The 22,508-nt window shown below is 42.1% G+C and overlaps 1 protein-coding gene across 6 annotated transcripts in view; it reads left to right on the forward strand.

Moving 5' to 3' along the window:
* Positions 1-22,508, forward strand: part of LOC105918954 (unconventional myosin-XVIIIa) — a 188,869-nt gene that overhangs the window by 100,971 nt on the left and 65,390 nt on the right. For all 6 annotated transcript variants that reach the window (XM_036133281.1, XM_036133278.1, XM_036133279.1 and 3 more), the window contains 6 exons: positions 3,012-3,077; positions 8,814-8,942; positions 11,904-12,047; positions 12,397-12,486; positions 17,242-17,361; positions 17,445-17,556. In XM_036133281.1, the coding sequence (XP_035989174.1) occupies positions 3,012-3,077; positions 8,814-8,942; positions 11,904-12,047; positions 12,397-12,486; positions 17,242-17,361; positions 17,445-17,556 (661 nt within the window). The remainder of the gene's footprint in view (positions 1-3,011; positions 3,078-8,813; positions 8,943-11,903; positions 12,048-12,396; positions 12,487-17,241; positions 17,362-17,444; positions 17,557-22,508) is intronic.

Raw genomic sequence — 22,508 nt, forward strand, 5'->3', positions numbered from 1 at the left:
TGAAGTCATCTGCTGGTTCTGGTCTACTGTTTTTGTGAAGTCTGCAGTAAAAGGAGCCATATACCATGTTAGAGCACGTCATGCACCCTTCTGCAGATAAGCCATACGGAGATGCTGATTTCATTTTCCAGCAGAACTTGGTACTGGCCCACACTTCAAAAAAGTACCAAAGGCTGGTCCAATGAACATGGTGTTACTGTGCTTGATTGGTCAGCTAATTGGTTGATGTAAACCCCACAGAGAAACCATGGAATGTTGTCAAAGACAATTTAATGGGGCAACCGATTTTTGACATTTAAAAGGTGTGACTTTAGTTAACGCCACACAGAGTGCAGAATCTTCCAATCTGGACCCGAGGTGCTTTTGGAGACTTTATAGTCACAAGTACAATAACAATAAAAATGGAATGTAAAACAAACAAAAATAAGAACGCTACCAGTCAGAGAATAAAGCTAGCTTTCCCAACTCCTAAATCTTTCCCAAACTTGCTCTTAAAAGAACATGACACCAAAGCAAGTGAGACAAGAACATCAAATGATTCATGCTTCCATTTGTCAACATCTCAAACTCTGTTGCCTCGTCTCCACTTCATGCCGTAAATATCCCTTAACATCGACAACAAAGTGAACTGAAGCATGTAATGATATTGTAAAAATATAATTTGTTCTTGAATCAACTGTGCTCAGAGTGCAGCTGGTTGAGTCCTAGGGCACTTTTGCCAAAAATTGTGCAGAATAGCATCATTCATGAGCAAATAACATCATGTATTTTATAGAATGTAAACCTGTCCCTTTAAGAGAGTACAATAACTACAGAATGCTGCAGTAGTTTTACAGTAGCACTGTTGCCACTGTCAGCATGTTACGTAACCATCAGCTGTAACCAGCAACATGGACAACCTGTAAAGAGCTGATATCTCATAAAAAGCAAATTGAGGTCACAGATTGAGGTCTGCTATTTGTGTCCCATTAGCAGTAGCATAGCTCCTTTAATATACCTGACATCCCACACAGTGTGCCATGGCTAGTGTTGCACCGATACCGATACCAGTATCGGCCGGGGCGCCGATACTGCACTAAAATGGTGGTATCGGTATCGGCGAGTACCAAAAAATAGGTCACAGATACCATTTTGATGTTTATATGTCACTTGAACGGAGCCTTCTCTCTCCCGACACTCACTAGTTCTACTGGATTCACTTTGTATTAGTCTTTTTTCCTGCTTTAATAAGGTAGCAGCTTGACAAAGCCATGATAGCAATTATTTTACATCCAAGTAGTATGCTGTTCTTCATATATACACACACACACATAAATTTCAAAGTAATGGTATCGGTATGGTATCTGTATCGGCCGATACTGCACAGCCAGGTATCGGGTATCGGTATCGGGGCCAAAAACGCAACACTAGCCATGGCTGTTCAATATTTAGCTTGTTCCTCATCCACCTCTGGTGTCTACTCCTTGAAGATGTGGTCTCACGTTCTCCGGTCAAGTTTTTCACGTCTCCCTTGCGCCTCACAGATAATTAGCTCCCTAATTTGGTAGCAATGCAGATGGGTTATTGTCAGTATCCAGATTGTGGTTTAGCGGTCATGGCCCTGTGCACATGGTCCTGCTCAGGGGGGGAAATGGAAGCGTTTTCTCTCCAAGCAGCTCAACCAGGAGTTTAGAGAAGAAGCTTGTAAACCTCGGTCCCTCAACAGATTAAGGAACCCAGATGATTCTGATGTTGTTTGTCACCTGTCCTCCAAATCTGCAACCTTTCCTGCGGGTTCATCATTACTAGCTGCTAATGCACACCTCTCTTTCAGTGTATTTGTCCTATAGTCTTGATGTTCAGCTCGAGATTCCAAAGAGTCCAAATGCTGGTTCAGATTTGTCACCATGGACTGCATGTTATCATGCCTGGACTCTAAAGAATCAAGGGTCACCTTAAAGTCCACAGAAATACTTTCTCTGTTCATCTCCATCAAGGTAGCGATGATAGTTGAGCGCATGTGGCTGTTCCCTTAGCTTCATTCTTTTTCAAAGATTTTGCAGGTTTGGACACTGTTTCAAAATAATTAATGGTTTTCTTTTACAAAATTGTTTTTGGTGTGCAGGTAGGGTTGCCAACTGTCCCATACTAGCTGTATAGGAGAGATGGCAGTAGTATTTTAACTTGTATTTTTATTGACGTCCTGTAACACTTTTTAACATACACCCTGCAGCCAATCAGAATCGAGTATTCACATAGACCATGGTGTAAGTGTGATGATGCCTGACGAGGTGTCCATTATCAGAAATTAATGGACGACGTCGATGCATGAACTGTCCAATGCGAAGCAGATAATGACAGACCATAATATCCATCCATCCATTTTCTGACCCGCTTAATCCCTCATGGGGTCGCGGGAGTTGCTGGTGCCTATCTCCAGCGTTCACCGGGCGAGAGGCGGGGTTCACCCTGGACAGGTCAGCAGTCTGTCGCAGGGCAACACAGACAGACAGGACAAACAACCTTTCATGCACACACTAACACCTGGACTGTGGGAGGAAGCCGGAGTACCCGGAGAGAACCCACGCATGCACAGGGAGAACATGCAAACTCCATGCAGAAAGGCCCAGGGTTGGATTTGAACCCAGAACCTTCTTGCTGCAAGGCAACAGTGCTACCCACTGCAGCACTGTGCAGCCCAGACCATAATATAAGTATATATATGGGACTAAAAAACTTATAGTCTAACCAGCAGTGCTTTTAAGTGCATCTTTACTATATCAAACGTGTGGACATTAAAATTGAGATAACAGTTGCCTTTTTTATATTCATGAAGCTCTAGCTTGGATGGTTGTTTTGGGGTAAAATTATGCAGAAACATCAAATAAAGACACTTTTTTATTAATTACTTTTCAGGGCCCTTTTATTTGTCCTCAAAACTGAACATATGGAACGAGACCATATGATAAGAACCTTGGGCTCTCAGGTTAGATTTTTTTCATCTATTGACTGACTGTCCTGCTGGTTTTTAGGCAGTGACGGAGTTGCTGGAGTCCCTGGAGCTGGAGAAGAGCTGCTACCACTTGGGGCTAAGCAAGGTGAGTAAGTTATACACAGGTTCATGCACATCTCATCCTTTTTACTTTAAAACATTCTGTTGAATTGTGATTGTGTGGTTTTCAACTTATTCTTTTTGCTGGTTTTGCAGGACCTTGCACACATTCCTGTCATAGTATTTACACCACATTAAAGACCATCTTTCATTCCACTTTCAACTTACCGTACTTTTTGGACTATAAGGCTAACCATGAATTTACGTGTCTGTGTGAGTCTTTATCCACATATAAGATGCACCAGATTATAAGGCGCATTACATATTATTCTCAAGTGTGTAATATCACTCCGCACCTCTGGTAGGGTGACCAGATGCCCCCGATTTCCAGGGACAGACCCCGTTTTGTCGATGTGTGCCGGGCAAAGGCAGTCCCCAGAAATGTCCCTGATTTCAGTGTATCATGATGGAGTAAAAAAACGTTTTGCACAACAAGAGGTATTTACCCAGTCTTGCCGCTGTCCCGACATCAGTGTTGTAGTCAAGTCACTATGCCTCGAGTCCGAGTCCAGGTTCGAGTCACCAGTGTTCAAGTCCGAGTCAAGTCCAAGTCATTAAAAAAAAATCAGAGTCGAGTCCGAGTCGAGTCCAAGTCGAGTCACTTATTGATCCAAGTTTGTTGTAGGAACATGCCGTGACGTGTGATGTATGACATGAAGCAGTAACATTCCATTGCACTAATAACTCTTTCGCTGTAGTTACCCTTTGGTTTTACTCGGTAAAACGACTGCTTTTTCCAAGTCTAAGACGTCTCCTAACCATGGTTTTTAAACATTGTTGTTATGGAACGTGCAACAGCGATAGGCCGCATATGAAGGATGTTAAAGCCGCAAGCGGCGTCGATCGGCCCTCGCAGCCAAGCGCACTCCGCTGCGGTGCCGGCCGGCGGGCGGGGTTCGCACACCGCCGCGGCTCCGGCCGGCGGGCGGGGTTCGCACACCGCCGGCCGCCCGCCACCGCAGATGCTGTCACGCATTTTCCTCGCCCGTCCTCCGGGCGATTCCCACAAACGCGTTCGGCAGCGTTCCCCCATTACTCACAACAAATCTGGTGTAGATGGGTCGATGCAGCGAGGAGATACAGCCGTTTGATAATGATAATGCATTTGGCCACCGGGCCGGACTAAACTGTTCGGCGGGCAGGAAAATTTATACCGATTCCTGGACGGTGACTACAAACAGAAAAAAACGGCCGATGATGCCGTGAACGCCGAGCAGGAGAAAAACAACGACTTACCTTCCTATCAACTCGGCCCGTTTTCCAGTCTTTCCGAGCCCTCGACACTCAAGCCATCATTTGAGCTGAACTTTGGTATGTTGTTCCACAGTTCTACCAGTAAAACGGGCGCCTGGACATCCTCTTGTGATAGTTTAACAGCTGAAAAGTCGGTCATATCGTTGTATCTGTTGCATGTGTAATGGCTGGTTGCTATGTGCGCTCTCACACTGTTTGCCCAACCTTAGCGGCAAGGGGTGTTGCTCATGAGATGGTGACGTCACGTGCGCGGTACGACATTTAGATATTAAAATCATACACCAAATAATATTCTAATGACATATTAAAATTATAGCCTAATGATATAAAAAAAAGTTGAGTCTTTTTCTCAATTTCCGAGTCAGAATGATCTGAATGTAGGAGTCCGAGTCCAAGTTCGAGTCATCAGTGCTCAAGTCCAAGTCAAGTCACGAGTCTCTAAATTTAGCTGACTCGGACTCGAGTTCGAGTCTCGGACTCGAGTACTACAACACTGCCCGACATAGTAGAGCTTTGCTAAATGCACCTTCTCTGACCCCCATCGGCGTTGCAATTCAGACAAAACAAACCAACCCCAGGTGCCGTGCGGCACGGCTTACAGACGTGTATTTAAAAGCGTAAATTTACAACAGACTGTGCAAAGTACGCAGCTGCGTGATTCAGCGGAGAGAAGAACTTTCGTCATCAATAAGTAATTTATGTACCACATAAAATCGGTCAGTAAGCACCACTGTAATCTCATATAAGGTGCACCGGATTAGAAGGCCATCATGAATTTTTGTGAAAATTTAAGGATTTTAAGTGCGTCTTATAGTCCAAAAACTACAGTAAGTTCCCCTATTTATTTGGCCCAGTTCACTGAAAATAGGGTTCTTTCCAAACCACCCGGTAAAATTCATAACCATAGATTCATGTCAAGTTTATTTGACTCCAATGAGTTCAATTTACTGCAATACACTCCAGTCATAAGAAAAAAGTCAGACACAATGTATGACAGATTCAACACATTTTCAGTCATTTAGGGTGGATTTGTAATGTCACCGCTATTAAACTTGTAACCCTGGTTACTGGTCAGGAACGATTGCTCTCTGTATTTTCACGGCATTTGTTGCGGAAATGTCGCCTGATCAGACTCGCTCTGGAAGTTGTATTACAGATGGAAACATCTTTTTATAGTTAGGTGTTTTGCTGTTTATAGTTGCCCCATTTTACCTACCAATGATGTGGGGAATGCTTCCTTCAGGCCTCTATTCGTACTTCCATCTACAGCTGTCAGGCACCTTGAAGAAGGCATGCTGGCAGCTGACTCTTTAGGTTCATAGCATCTGTGCTCTGTTGTACACATATTAGCTAGTATGAAACTCACAAAGTTTGCAAATAATCACCCTCTACAGCATGGGCATTTTTCTCATTTTCTTTTAAATTATCATGCATTGCATCCAATTAAGTAATATTTTTAATGTCATCTTCTTTCCATATTTCTAACCATATTTTGGTTGTACAGAAATACATTGAAATGTATAAATACGCAAAGACTGTTTCAGTACAAGCATCAGGTAAACTATGTGAATGCACAATTAAAATGTAAAAAATTATCCTGGTTTCTTGTGATTTTCATTCTATGTGAATGAATATCAAATATCAAAATCTTTATTTTGGTAACGCTGGTCTAAAGTAACACTGGGTTTAAGCATTTTTCTTGTTTAAGGGTGTGTTCCGACGTAATCCTTGGTTTAATTGGGCATTGTTCTGTCAGATCAGATTTTCTATTGTAGTGTGATGGTGTAATTCCTCTTTTCTGCTTCTACAATGCTTGATGAAAAATACTGAGTCAAATTATGAGATAAAGCTATCTTCATCTGATTAATGCGTTGCTTTACTCAAGACAAACAAAAAAGCAGCTTTGAAACCCAGAATTTGTACAAACAGTACAAACAAATCAATAAAATAGAAAAGGGACCACTCCCCAAAAGTTATGGGAAATTGTATGTTTTTCTGTTAATAAAACAAATGTACAGGACCATTTTTACAAGAATCTACTAAAAGATCACACTGCTCTGTTTCATTAAAGTATTGAATGTATAGCTTATTGTTGAAATATTATTGAGTATTAAAGTGACAGAAACAAATCTGACAAGCACAAAAGCTCATCACCTACATATTTCCATGTGTGATGCGTGTACACTTCATATAACTTGAGTTGTTTTATAGAACAAAAATAAATAAATAAACAGAATGAAACAAAATTTAACAATAACAACAATAATTCAAGAGAAACAAACAAACCAGTAAGCCCCCCTCGCCCCGCCCCAACCGCCAGTCAAGAAAAACCCACTCGGAAGTAATTTACTAAATTAACTAAATATCCAGTTTAGTCCTAGGTTATCATTCCCTCATCTCATTTAGAAATGGCTCCCATATTTCTGTGTACAGGTCCATTTTGTGATTTATTTTATATATCGGTCGTTCATATGAGGCAGTTTCTGCTAAAACATTGAACCATTCAGTGTAAGATGGGCTATTCCCTCCAGCACAGTGCCTCAGTATGACTCTTTTAGCAGTAGTAAGCCATTGGGCTTTTTCCCCACTGATTCTCTCATTACCCTTAAGACTGTTCAGGAGGCACTGAGCTAGCCCAAGCCTATTCATCCTCAGTGAGGTCCAGTATATTCTATTAAAACTTTTGAACTGCATAAGTTTAGCTCTGGCATCCCTCATTGGTTTCAGCATCCCCTCAACCAGCCAATTCCGCTCTTCCTTCTCATATATCGTTGGCAGGTCTCTTTCCCACACAGCATTTAAGCCTGCTGTAGTACCTTTAAACTCCCTGATAAGGTGATTATAAATATTATCCACCAAATGAGGTGCCTAATTTAATAATATCAATTTAGAGGAGATACGAGATTCGATAGGTAGGGCAGAGTCTTTGGGGGCTACCTTAGACAGGTAGTCCCGAATCTGTAAACATTTTCAGAGATTTCTATTATGCAGATTTGAATGTACCGTTGTGGTAAAGACAGTTAATATGCTCAATGCCTTTAGTATGCCACTCTCTCCAAAAGAACATCTTCCCCCCTACTTTAAGTGATGGGTTATTCCGTATTGGCAATGAACCTGTCAGAAAAGGGAATACTAGTTCTTTCTTGTGTATATGATGCCAGATGTCCCTTGTATTAGAAATTATTGGCTTGGGCTGTTGTATCTGTTGGCACACACTCAGATAGTCCGGTCCCTTAAAGCCCCACTAAGTAACATTGTAACTTAATATATCCTCTTCAAAGTCGCTGTGATGATAATCTGATTGTTAATCAGATGACTGAAGGGTTTGTCATTTCCCCCTAGTGTCTCTGGCCCAAAAAAACCACACTTGCAACTTTCTTTGCGTCGACCCGGAGGAGGTCTTGTGGCTCTGTTCTCGTTCTCGCGGTAAAACGAACAGCTTTACGGTAGCCAAGTGTAAGGCCATTGGCATCATTAACAGTTTTACCAAGACTGCGTATTCTAAGCGACGTCTGGCTTGGTTTTTTTATGTCTCTTGGAAATTTCGTGAGTCGCAGGTTGCAGTTTATTGGGCTTGTTTTTGACCGTAAAGTCTCTTATTTGGGCAACAAATAAGCAACTATGAACAAGAGCTATAAATAGACGCGCTCCCGCTGTGCTACAGACAGCAAGCCAGTGACTCCACTATCGGTCTGCATACACACATATCTCTCTCTCTCTTACCTCCTTGTCCCCCTCCCTGTCTTAAATAAACAACAGCTAAGACTCACTGGCGCTGATGCGCTGGTCTCAATGTGACCAGATATCTCTCTCCATATCGCCAGCTGCTGTGAGAGTAACAGTGCGCTGTAGCTTTGATTTGAGGGGGGCATGCGGAGGGGGGCGAGTTTACGAATTTTCAAAATAGTCATCATCATTTTTATTGTCATTGCCACATACATTCCATTGAAATTTGTTCTCTGCATTTAACCCATCCCCTTTGGGAGCAGTGGGCTTCCACTGTGCCCGCGGAACAATCTGGGGTTAAGGGTCTTACTCAGGAACCTGGAGTGGCAGTCTGTGGGAGTTGAACCCAAAACCTCCAGGACACGTGCAATGCTGTAACCACTAGGCCACTACTCCCCAAAAGGTCCTATAGGGGGAACACCACTCAAAAATTCCTTCGTATGGTTTCCAAATGCTCCATTTGTCCACCCACAGATGTCTTTCCTTTCTATTTGACAATATTGATGTAATCTTTGCCCCTGTAAGTGCCTACCGATAAGGTCTCATATTAGGGAATTTTATACCCCCACATTCTACTTCAGCTTGTAGTCTTCCTAATTAGATCCTCGCCCTTTTTCCAGCCCAAATAAATTGCTGTCTGGACAGGAATGGAAAAACCTTTCAAGTAGGCTTTGCTTTGACAGTCTTTGTTCTGTCATCAACTTGAAATGAAGCTGAAAAACTCACTCATCTTGTCCTACAGGTCTTTTTCCGAGCTGGGACTTTGTCTAGGCTGGAGGAACAGCGTGATGTCCAGACCAGGAGGAACATCTCTCTGTTCCAGGCTGCATGCAGAGGGTATCTGGCCAGACAAGCATTCAAAAAAAGGAAGGTAGGACTGATGCTTGCTCGCTTTTAAGATTAGAAAAAAAATTCCTTTATTGTCGCAGAATGGGGTAATTCAGCTGTGACAGGCAAAAACTGTGAGAGTTAAACAATAAATCAGTAATGGAAAAACAAGCTGATCTAATCTAAAGTTAGTTCTAAAGCAACAGAGAAGGAACTTATCAGAAACATCAAAATAAAAGTAAAAATAAAACCAGAGTAACCATTGCTTAGTTATTGATAGTATTGCATATTTGGGTAAAAGATGAAATATTCAAGTTAAAGAGAGAAAATACAGCAGCCGATTTACAAGATGTGAGAAAATATGTAGTATGCCGGATGGTACAAGCAGCATCTCGGTGTAGCTAAAACATGTGTAATAGCACCTTAGAATCTGGGAAAAGTGTAAAGGATTCATGATCTGATCATTCCTGTAAAGAGCAGCAGTGGTGTGACTCCAGTCCAGTTTATGGTTCAGGTGAAAACCCAGGTATTTACATGAGTCTACTATCTCAACATCAGTACGCTGGATGTTTACCTGAGTCAGTGAGGTGGGCATGTGTCTGCAAAAGTCAACCACCAGCTTCTTTGTTATCCCGGCATTTAAGATGAGGTTGTTCTGCTGGTATCAATTTACAAAGCTATGGATACCCTTTCTGTATTCTGACTCATCCTCATCAGTGATGAGGCCCACTATGGCAGAGTCATCAGAGAATTTCTGAAGGTGAACAGAAACGTCAAACATTGCAAAGTACTGATTCAGCTTATTCATCCATCTTGAGTCACCTACAGCCTGGGCGTTCTGTTTGTGATCTGAGATTGTTTTTTAGGCTTTTCTAAACATTCACCTGTTGTTGTTCTGCAGCTGTGCCTCCATTTTCTTCCTGTAGCTGTTTGTTCCTTCTCCTTATGTTTATATATATATAGACCACTATGAATGTAAATAAGACATCATATGCCCATTCCTATTTCTTTTGTATTTTTTGTATCCTTTTTGATCCATTGTATATATGAAGATTCACTGTATATAACTGAATGCATCTTCCCTACTCTGCACCTTCTTGTATGAGCCGATGTGACGAGTGAATTTCTCCATTGTGAGATCAATAAAGACTATCTTATGTTATCTTATCCTATCTTCAGCCAATCTTTTATTGCAGGGTTTATCTAGGGCTTGCTGTTGGAGAACCACCTAACTTTCATAAGGAACACAGTAGAGTCCACACAAAAGTTAATATAGCAATTGTCATTTCATCAATGTCCTCCCCATGAGCAAAGTTCATCCCACGCAGTGGAGCTGAAGCAGTCTCCCAGGGCTTCTTCAGCCTCCTCAGACCATTTCCTCACTGTGCCTTTTACAGCTGGTTTCCTGAGAGAAAGAGTTTGTTCACACGCTGGAGGTAACCCAAGTTATGATCTGAGCCCCTCCAGGGGAGAGAGAAGTGATGACCTGTATGCTTCTTTGTAGTTTACATACAGTAGTTCTAGTATTTAATTTCTAATACTAGTTTCTAGTGTTGCAGGTTACTGAATAAAGGTGCCAGGTTCATAGTATTATTTATATACTGCACGTTGTAAAAAGTTAAATAATTCTGACACATTTCTACCTCTTCATAGATGTTTAATGATAAAAATAACTATGGGCTTAAGTAATTATAAAAGCTGGTATGGTAAGAGCCAGGTGTCTCATTTGGCACTGCGGGAGGACCTTGTAAATGGGACAATCAGGAGTGAACATTGTTTCAGTGATCAAAGGTTTTCTGACCAATGATGACTGGGTAATATACTATTTTAGACTCCAAGCATTATGTTTTGCTATGACCTACAGGGAATAGTCAGTGGCTACAACCACCCAGTTTAAACCGATCTAAACCCCAGAGCGCAGAGCAAGTGCGCACTTCCCATGCAGCGCTCAGCCATGTGTCCCATCAGCTTCTAAACTACTTTTTGCATTGTCTTCTTCTTTTTTTTGGGGGTGGTGAGGGAGGGGGGGTCATCTTTATCATCTGGGGGTAAACTTCTTATCCCCGGCATCCCTCCCTTCTAACATTGTCGATCTGAACACACAGCCTGGGAGGAGTTTTAAAAAGCAGCTCTGTGTGAGGCTGTGATACAACGTTTGAAACTGCAATCAAGTTTACTTTTTAACAAATCCTTTTAATGTGGACATCTTTGGTTTTAACTCTGACTTGCACATTCAGTAAATTCCTCTCTGTGATTTTCTTTCACAGTTTCTTTGTTTTTTTCTCCATGGCTGCCACTTCACCATGGGAAAAAAAAGCTGACCCATTTTTAATACACATTAACATCCACGAGGTGCTTTGCACTGACCATTCATGGTTGAATCTGGGTGTGTAGAGGGCACAACATGAGGCATAACCTGGTATGCAAACATTCACCTCGTCCTGGTGTGTGTAAGCATTTTATAAATCTGAATTTTTTTTGCTGTTTGCCATTTTTGATTTCTTGGTGTACGTACATTTTTAGTATGGATTCCACGCAAAGTTTTATAAATGAGACAATAAAATCCTAGAAATAAACACACAGGGTGTACTTTCTTTTTTCCTTCCAGTTGGTGATCTAAACAGGTAACCAATCAGAGAGCAGCTTCACCTTCGCCTAGCTGTGAGCCATTAATAATCCAGCTAAGCACAGATTAATCAGGCCTGTATTAAAAGGGCCTGCATTAGCTCTTAAAGTATGCTGCCCCTACAAAACACCAGAACAAATAGTTCAGTAAGAATAATAATGTCAGCAATGGACATATCTGAAAGAGGCTTCAGGCCCTCAGCTACAACATTAGAGGCACACAGCACTAAAAAAGAGAACATCGCTTACAGTTAAGCTTTGTTGTAGTCTACACAGGTATGAATTACTGTTTTATTTTTGAAAAGAAATTCACCAGACATGTGACAATACACCATGCGAGATCCATAACTGTGTTTTTCTGTTGGATTTCGTTGAACAGATCCAAGATCTTGCCATCCGGTGCATCCAGAAGAACATCAACAAGAACCGTGGCGTGAAGGACTGGCCTTGGTGGAAACTCTTTACAACTGTTAGACCTTTGATAGAGGTGCAGCTCACTGAGGAGCAGATCCGTGGAAAGGATGTGAGTTTGTATTTTTTTATTTTTTATTTTTTTTTTAGTCCTACCTACTGACCTAGTCCACTTAATAAAACAAAGATTAAAACAAATAAAACTACATTTTCATCGTCTGCACAAAGAACTGAACCATTTGTACAACAAAATACTCTATCAGAGCAGCAAAATTGGATGTCTCTTCATCTTGTCATTAATGCACACATTATTCTGGTTGTTTTCCTCCAAGTATCAATAAATGTTGGTAAGAATCTTTCTGTAAACCTGCGTTATACCTATGCCTAAAAGCAAATCAAGAACAGGAATTAGTATAGTCTTCCCAAAACACGTGTGTCATGCCATCATCTGTTTCTTTCAGGAGGAGATTCAACAGCTGAAACAGAAGCTGGAAAAGGTGGAGAAGGAGAGGAACGAGCTGAGGCTCAACAATGACCGTCTTGAGAGCAGGGTAAATTTATAAACTCAAGCACACCTATGAAGAGTTTGCAATTATTAAACAGGTTTTTGATAATACATAGTAATTTCTAGATTTAAAGTTGCTTAGGCTACTAAGAATACAAGAAACTGGAGCTGACAAAGACAAAACAAGCTTGGAAATTACCGTGGTGGAATTAATCTTGAAAGAATTTGTTTTCTGCTGGAAGATTAAATGGAGCTCAATGGCATTTAAACTAAACACCTGCAGAACTAGTACTAAAACACAGGTAATTATCTGGAACTACAACTGACCCAACAAAGTTAAATGTTATATAATAAATGTGAAATTTCTCATATCATGTTTGCTGAGGGCTTCTAGGGACAAACTTAAACAATATTTCAGGCATAAAAAGTTGTAGCATTTTCCCTCAAGGCAAGTGCTGAGTGTGCGTGCACGCAGGCTGCAAAGACACACTTCAGCTGTTTGTACAGATGAGAGCTGTTTTGTGCTGCCCTGGTAAGGCCCACATTGATCATTTAGCTCTATGCATCTCGACCCGGTAAAGACTTGACTATCCTCCCCTCGACTTCACGTAGTATGTAAGGAGATTAACTGTAGGCTCGTGCCTACAGTTAATATCCTTACATCCTTGAACTGCTATGTAACATTGTACTATTGTTTTCATATTGTTGCATTATTGTTCACACTAAATTTAGAACCGGTTTGCTGAACGGTTAGTGTCCACTTTATTCGGTTTCAATACCAGTAAGTAGGATAAAGTATTTTTGAATTTGAATATGAATAACAAGGATCACAAGATATTCATCTGCCGTTTATGTCACTGTCCTGTCTCTCAATACACATCCACAGACTTCTCAAGATACAGATGTTTCAGAATGCAATCATGTTGTCTCATTAAAAAAACAGGTCTCAACCCCACCAACTTCAATAATCTTCGTCCTATTTCTGATCTACCCTTTATTTCCAAAGTTCTTGAAAAGGTAGTCGCCAGTCAATTGCACTGATTAATCCAACAATAGCTTGTATGAAGAGCTTCAATCAGGTTTTCAACCCCGCCACAGCACTGAAATTTCCTTATAAACACAACCTCCTTCTCGGTGCTTACTCTTCCCTCTAGTCCATTCCTATTCTTCTTGATCTGAGTGCGGCCTTCAACATTATCAATCATTGCATCCTACTTACTAAATGCATCTGGCATTTCTGACACCCCTTTATACTGGTTCAAATCACATCTCTCTGGATGCACTCAGTTAATTTCACTTTAGTCTTTTTATTCTCAATCCTCCCCCGTCCCTACCAATGTGCCCTAAGGTTTGGTTCTTGGGCCCCTCTTATTCAACCTATTCATCATTTACCTTCTTCCTCTAGGTCACATCATTCGTAAATTTGCTATCTATTTTCATTGTTACGCTGATAACAGTCAGCTCTACATGTTCACCTAACCAAACGTCACACTCACACCCTCCAACCTCATCAATTACTCTTATTCACTGGTTTTCTAAAACTTTTCTTAAATGAAATGGTAAGAATACAGAGCTCATCCTTGTTGGCACGAAACACACTCTTTTCAAATCTGATTGTTTTCCCTCCCATTTACCAAATCTTTGCTTTCCCCTCAGGTTAAGAGTCTGGGTGTCATCCTCGACGACACACTTTCCTTCATGTCCCACAACAATATTGTCATTCGATCTGCTTATTTTCACCTTCACAATATTAACCGAATTCTGTCCCTCCCTCTTTTCCACTGCCACCCTTGTTCACAGTCTTGTGAAAACACAACATTTAAGATTACAATTTTGCATCAGACAAAAAAACTTTGATGAAAAGTATGTTTAATATCTGCCTAAAGTGTAACTCACCTTGATGTGAAGACATAACTCTGCACACAGACATATTTTGAAAAATACCGACAAAGTAGGTGGTTCCAAGGGATGTGACTAAGTGTGGTAATGAGCAGTTAAAGATATACAGCCACAGTATATGCTTAAAAAAAGACCAAAAACAGTTAGATGATGATAAAATAAGGTTATATACACCAAGCCTCCATCCCAATAATGTTTTGAAGTTCCTTTTTGTGGATGTAGCCCCAGGGCAGGAGCGATTAGCAGATAAAAACAGATGTGGCACCATCTAGCGACAGTATAGCAGAGTTATCTTAATGCTGGTTTGCCTAATTAATAAATCAAAATTAAATAATGCCAGGCCGAGCCTGATCCTCTGAAATGCCTCGCAGTAAAGCGGCAGCTCGGCGTGATCGAAGACCAACCGTTAAAAATTAAATACAATGATCTAACAGCAAATTTAAGAGCCTCATATCAGAACATTTACTTGTTTGCTTGTTACTGCCTTTTTTTCACTGGATCTTGGAACAGTCTTCATTGTTTCGTCTGGAGATGCTAATAGCCATTAGCTTCTTCCTTGTTTTAACCCTTGCTGCGCATGTGCAGTTCGTACTTCCGTTAACTAATAAAGGCTTTATTTACTAACAAATTGAGCAAAAACAAAACTTAAAACACCAAAATAACAACTAATACACCAGTAGGATGTGATAATCTTTCATAAAAGCTTTGTATGCAACTAGAGTGAACTACTGATGCATAAAAAATTTTTTATATAATGTGGCTATGCACCTTTAAGCGAGGTCCGTGGCTGTGGTCTGTACTTGGTGGAGGATTTTCCACCACCCTCGGTACCAGAATTTGAGGGAATCTATGGAGCCCAGTGGGGCTGATGCTTATCAGTTCAAGCTGCTTGCTGAAGGCGTCTGACTAAGAGATATCTGAAGCCGTCTCTCCCGAGGCAGTGGAGGACAGGATTGGTGCTGTTTCTTAGTGGTAAAGTGAAGTTAGCAGCATCTTTGCTGACATGGGCTAACATTCAAAGCAGTAACGCTAAACTTTATCGATCAATGCTTTCAGCACTCGTGATTCCAACTCCTGAGTCTGACTAGGCACTAGGGCGATGGGGCATTTGTCTGACTGAGATGCATCTATACTCGAAAGCAGGGCTACAGTGATTATATACGGTTTATTTTTTGATTTTAGGGTGAGTTACACTTTAAGGATTAATTTCAAAAAGTACTTTAAATCTGTCAAACGAGCCGCATCAGAACACATACAGTATTGTAATTTACTCAATTTGACTGTAGTTCAGAAGGAGCTATGATCATGTTGACAATCTTGTTGGTGTTTAATCTTAATTAAACAGCCTATGAAGTCATAAGTTTTAAAAGACATACAGCGGAATACCATCTGCATAAAAATGATAAGAATTCACTGCCAAAACAGATCTAAAAATAAGTAAAATGTTCTTAAAATTTGTGTTTTTGTCCTAGGTTTGAGCAGGTAAATAATATTATCTGCCAATGGAATGATTATTTTTACCCCTCAAATAAGATAATTAGACATGCTGCACTTGAAATAAGATGATGGAGATGAGTTGTTCCTATTTTAAGCGCAAAAGTTTTATTCTATTGGCAGATCATCTTATTTGCCTGCTCAAATCAAGGACAGATACACTCATTTTAAGAAAATATTACTTATTTTTAGTTCCGTTTTTGCAGTGTGTCAGCTAAAAGAAGAATGCAGAGAGCAAAAAGTAATGGACAAAGAACTGGAACCCTGTGGGACACTAAAGGTCAGAGAGTGAACTTTTTTTTATCATACCAAGGCCTCTCTGATAAGAACAAACAGCCTAATGCAAAACCTAAAACAGCAGCTAAAACCGTAAGCCTACTTAGTTAAATATGATCAATAATAAAAGAGGCTGTAATGAGGTCAAGTAAAATTACCATAGACGAGCTAGCTACATCAGAGACAATGAGAAGATCAGTATAAACTTTCAAACGAGCATTCTCAGGGGAGAGCAGTTTTTTAGGCCAGATTGAAAAGGGTAAAAAAATCTGAAATTTACACATTATAACTGTCTTTCTAACTTTTTCTACTAACCTTTTATTAACAAACATCAGTTTTGAAACTGGCAAATGTGACCAATGTAGCTAGTATGAAGATGAGATTTCTTTAGTAGATGAGTTAACCCTACCTTATTTAAAAAATGGAATCTAACCTTATTTTAGTGACCTTTTAATTATTGTCAACAATGAACAACCTTTGCTGCTAAGAATCCCCAACAGGACAGACAAAGGTAATATCGCTAAGAAACCCAGTGGGGGTTTCATTTAGCTAATGACTGTAGTTTAGTAATTAAATGTAGTTGACAAAAAAAAAGTAAATAACTGAAGGCAATGAGGACCACCTACATAAGGAAAGGAGTGTTACAGTCATCATCAGAAGATTAGATTAGATGTGAAAGAGAAAAAATCTGTGGATAGTAACGATTTATCCCAAAGTGTTTTTCTTTTTGTGAATTACAAGATTACAGAAATGAAAGGTCAGAATTCATGCAACTTCTTACTGTTGTAATTTTATCACGTTTATACTCAGCAGACTTGACCTTATTTAAAGGAGCAATAAGCAAAATTTCATTCAGTGATGTGAAGAACTAAAGGTAATATTTCAGATGGACTATGGTATGACATCACACTGCATCTCTCTATCATTTACGTTTGATTGGAATATTGGCATAGTCCTAAAGTTTATGTATTTGTATGAAGCATCCTTTCCCTTCTTGTCATGAGTTTATAAGCTTTGTTCAGATTACATTTTAGTCCTTCTACACAAGGACTTTATGTATCACAAAGCTAAATGTAATACACATACAGAGAGATCAAGATGAAAAAGATCCACCTTTGTACCTGTTCCTCAGATCACAGAGCTGTCCACAGAGCTTGCTGATGAGAGGAACACCGGAGAGTCGGCTTCCCAGCTGCTGGAGGCAGAGACCTCCGAAAGACTTCGTTTGGAGAAGGACATGAAGGACCTGCAGGTAGAACACAAGAGCTGCTATGTTCTTGTACCTTTGCCTGTATGTGTTGTTATGTTAAAAACCTGTCTGCCCTCTTCAATAAGACAAAGTTTGACAGCATGAAGAAACAGATGGAGTCCATGGAGATGGAGGTCATGGAGGCTCGACTCATCAGGGCTTCTGAACTCAATGGAGAGATGGATGATGACGACACAGGTCAGACACAGAAACACTGATGTTTCCACAGCACAGCAGCAATTCGTTACAATTCTGTTCATCAGTTTATTTGTTGTTGCCATCTCTAGTAAAGGCTGAAGTTAATTCTAGCCTAACAACAGCAACATCATCACAGTTGAACTTATAAAGTTAGTTAAATCACTCTGTTTAGTTCTCTGTACGCGACTCACAGTGTACAGGCTGAATTAATCCGGATAAGTTATGTTCTATATTGAATTACTAAAGAAATAGAAAAAATATGCCACATATTGACCCAATTTCTTTATTTAAGTTGCTTTAACGTTCCTCTGAATCTTTATCTGTACTGTATTTTTCAGACAATAAGGCACAACAGATTATAAGGCGCACCGCAAATTAATGTATCTATGTGTGTCTTTGTCCTTATATAAGATGCATTATAAGGCGCATTATATATTCTTCCCAAGTATGTAATATCACTCCATCCCTCTGGTAGAGTGACCAGATGTCCATGATTTCCGGGAACAGTCCCCCTTTTTGGATGACCTATCCCCGGCAAAGGCTGTCCCTAGAAATGTCCTCGATTTCAGTGTATTATGATGGAGTAAAATGGTTAAGCGCAACAAGAGGTATTTACCCGGTCTTGCCGCTGTCCTGACATAGAAGAGATTTGCCGAACACACCTTCCCCGCCTTGTCGGCGTTGCAGTTCAGACAAAACAAACCAACCCCCAGGCAGAGATTCTGCTCTTTACAAAGTCAGATACATCCCCAGTTTTCATTAGAGAAATCAAATCTGGCCACCTTACACCGGTCTCTCCTGAGAGGGAGATCTATCCATCTCTGCCGGAAGGACAGAGTAGTCGGACTACACTGCCCTGTTTCTAACATAAGGGCAAAATAAACTTCAATGTTATATTGAATTAACTTATTGTCTTCTGAGTTCTAAAAAACTACCCAACCAAGACAAAACAAAACAAAGAGAAAAAAACAAATCAAAACAAAAAGGGTTTTCTAACAACCCATGACAGGCAAAACAAAGAGCGTCTAACAGACGCTGACAGGTAAACAAAAGAGCGTCTAACAGAAGCTGACAAGTTAAACAAAGGGCGAATAACAGGGGTACCAACGCCAGAGGACAGAAACTGGTAGAACAGGCAAAACAGGCGTACTATAACGCCAGAGTGCAGAACAGGCAAAACGACAACGCCAGAGTGAAGGAACAGGCGTACGACAACGCCAAAGGGAAGGAACAGGCGTACAACCACGCCAGAGGGAAGAACAGGCATACGACAATGCCAGAGGGAAGAACAGGCATACGACAACGCCAGAGGGAAGAAAGGGCGTACGACAACGCCAGAGGGAAGAAACGCCGGGGCATGAGGAAATCGCCGGGGCATGAGGGAAACGGGAACATCTAAAACACCAAAACAGAGTAAACTAAAATATCAGGAACCTGAGGGCGTCCAACACGCCAAGAAACAAAAGAAAATCTAAACGCCAGGAACCAGAGGGCGTCCTAACACGCCAGGGACACAAGAAATCTAAATACCATGAGACAGAGGGTGTCCTAACACGCCGGGAAACACAAAATCTAAACAGGAGACAGAGGGCGTTCTAACACGCCGGGGACACAAGAGTTCTAAATACCAAGGAATGGAGAGCATCCTAACACGCTGGGGAACCAAGAAGTCTTACACACCAGGGAACCGAGAGATCTAAATACTAGGAGACAGAGGGCGTCCTAACACGCCAGGGAACCGAGAACTCTGAATGCTAGGATACAGAAGGCGTCCTAACATGGTAGAGAATAGAAAAAATACCAAAATACTGGGAAACGAAGGACGTCATATAACGCCGGGGAACAGAAGAATTCGAAGGCCAAAACAAAAAACTAGGAGGTTCAAACCAGACAAAGTAAAGGAGCGTAAAAGCTCAAAACCAGGGATAAGAACCTAAGTGAGCGCTAGAACCTTAAGGAGCGCTGAATCCTAAGGAGCGCTGGGACCTAAGGAGCGCTGGAGCCCATAGGGCGCAGGAACCCATAGAGTGCAAGACAAAAGAATCAAACCAAGAACTAGAAAACAAAGGCAAAACTAGAAAATCAAAACAGAAACTAAAAACTTAGGAAAGGAACAACACACTAAAGCAAAACTAATGCAATACTAGAAAATTAAAGCAAAACAAGTAAAACTAGGGCAGGAACAGGTAAACTAATGTAAAAACTAGAAAAAGCTAAAATGAGAAAACAAAAGCAAAGACTGGAAAACTAAGGTAAAAAACTAGAATACAAAAAGCAAAGCTAGAAAACTAAGGCAAAATCTAGAATCCTTAAACAGAGCAGGGAAAACAAAAGCAAAACAGAGACTAAGAACTCTAAGAAAACAAAGAACCCCCTAAATAATTCTAAAACTGAGGAATTCTAAATAACTCAAAACTAAGGTCGAGCTTTAACAAAATAAACAGAAGGCACTGGCCTTAAGGGCGCAGGCAAAGACAGCTGCTAGGCTAAAAGAGTCCTCGTGGAGGTCGTCCTGGACGAGGCAGGCGGCGGAGCAGCATCGCCCGATTAAAACCTCGAGGGGGGCGGCCCCGACGAGGCAGAACCAGGCGGCCCAGATGCCGCGGTCGGCGGATCCGGCTGAGAAGGAAGTCCCAGACGGACGTCGCGGAGGACGGCCGCGACGAGGCAAAGTCAAGCGGCTCGGAGACCGCAGTTCCGGCCGAACAGGAAAGCCAGAGACGGGCGCCGTGGTGGACGTGGACTGACACGGAACAACTTCCCCTGAGACTTCGGACCGACACGGAGCAACCTCCTCGGCGACTTCGGACTCACATGGAGCAACCTCCTCTGCGACTCCGGGCTGAGGTGGAGCAACTCCCTCGGCGACTTCGGGCTGAGGCGGAGCAACTTGCTCTGCGACTTCGGGCTGAGGCAGAGCAACTCCCTCGGCGACTTCAGGCTGAGATGGAGCAAATTCCTCGGTTGCCTCGGACTGAGGCGGAACAAATCCCTCGGCAGCCTCGGGCGGAGACGGAACAAATCCCTCGGTGGCCTTGGAGGGGGGCGAAACAATTCCCTCGGCAACTTCGGGCGGAGGCAGAACAAATCCCTCGGTGATCTCAGACGGAGGCGGAACAAATCCCTCAGAGGTCTCGGACAGAGGCGGAACAAATCCCTCAGAGGTCTCGGACGGAGGTGGAACAAATCCCTTGGAGGTCTCAGACGAAGGCGGAACCCATCCCACGGTGGCTTCGGACGGAGACAGAGCAACAACTAGGGAGGCCTCAGACGGAGGCGGAAACTCTCCCTCTGTGGCCTCGGACGGAGGCGGAACGGCTTCCTGAGCGGTCTCGGACGAAGGCGGAGTAATTCCCTCGGAGACCTCGGATGGAGGTGAAGGAGCTCCCTCAGAAGCCTCTATGCGCCGGCGAATCCGACGTTTCCGACGGGAGGAGCCAGATGAGGAAGCTGAGGCCGCTTCGGAGGCAGCAGCAGGCTCACAGAGAAGAAGGTCGTCTAGGTCACCGTAACAAAAGTTCCACAGCTGGTCCTCCTCGATTCGTGGGGCTCTGATTGATGGAATGACGAACTTCACTCAAGGGACCAGCTAAGTGTCCAAGAGATGGTGACCGAGATGACAGGGAGCTGGGCGGCACTCCTTCCTGAGCTCCGGAGCAGCTGACACAACGCCTGAGAGGACCACCAGGGGGGTGGAGTCGGCCCTGATCGGCGCCGCAGTGTCCTGGCCTGAAGCCTTCCTGGACCACCTTTTCCTTCTCTCCCTCATCAGGTGTTCGCACATCTCGACATATACGAGGATCTCCGGATCGTCAACCCCTGCAGGTAAGCTTGTGTGGGGTCTGAGCCCATCCATTTGGCCGGTCCGTACTTTCACGATTTGTCTATGGATGTACCCAGAACCACAACACACGGAACTTAAAATGAAAAGTCTTTATTTAAGGGTTGAAAGTATATGGATGGTAGACCGGAGAGGCAGGACTGCACAGGTAAGGGTGTAGGTGATGGTAGGAGCTGACGGCCCGGAGCAAGAGTACATGGTGCCAGAGACAGGCAGCAGTGTCCACAGCTTGGCAGAGACAGGCAGCAGTGTCCACAGCTTCACAGAGGCAAGCAGCAGTGTCCACAGCTTCTCAGAGACAGGCAGCAGTGTCCACAGCTTCTCAGAAACAGGCAGCAGTGCAGCAGGACTAACCTTAAAAGAGAAGCAGAAGTGGCAGGGTTCCAAAAGGTAAACAGGTTCACAGGCATGGAGAGGGTGTAGAACGATGACGGACCGGCCATGGAGTGAAACAGAGGGAGGCTTAAATAGGGAGGCTAGCAGGTGAAATGCGTCTGACTGATTAATTACCAACAGGTGTGCAGGGCAGTCAAACTTTTTTAAAGTAGCAGGCCGCACACTATCAAGTAGGAGGGTGCACTTATGCCGGTGCCCGAGCCCCGGAGGGGAGAATTTTGAAAAATAGACTCTCCCTGATATATTTTGGAAGCTTTCAAGAGAGGTGATTATTTAAACAATAGAGTCAGAGTGCATGTTTTAAGTTCAATAAAAGGCAAAAAAAATGTGAATGATCAATTCTTCAAAAACATTTATTTTTTATCATTATTCTTAAAACATTATTTTTTCACATGATGTTATCATCATGTTTTAACAAGGTAAGGTAATCTCCATTTGCATAAAAGTTGTTTAATTTGAATTACTAGCACCACATAAAACAGATCAGATTAGGTGAGGTCTATTCATCTCATTATTATTATTCACAGTTCTGTTCTAAAAACGATCGTAACATTTCTTCACGAACAAAGTCGAATTTTTATGATAAAAATACAGGGTTGGAATTTGAAATTGAATTCACATGTTGAATTTATTTCAGTCATATTGCTCTTTCGAAATCTCTTATCTCTGTTTAATTTTACTTGCACTCATCACACACACGATATCATATCATCGG

The sequence above is a fragment of the Fundulus heteroclitus genome, unplaced genomic scaffold (assembly GCF_011125445.2).
Source record: "Fundulus heteroclitus isolate FHET01 unplaced genomic scaffold, MU-UCD_Fhet_4.1 scaffold_60, whole genome shotgun sequence".
Classification (NCBI taxonomy): Eukaryota; Metazoa; Chordata; class Actinopteri; order Cyprinodontiformes; family Fundulidae; genus Fundulus; species Fundulus heteroclitus.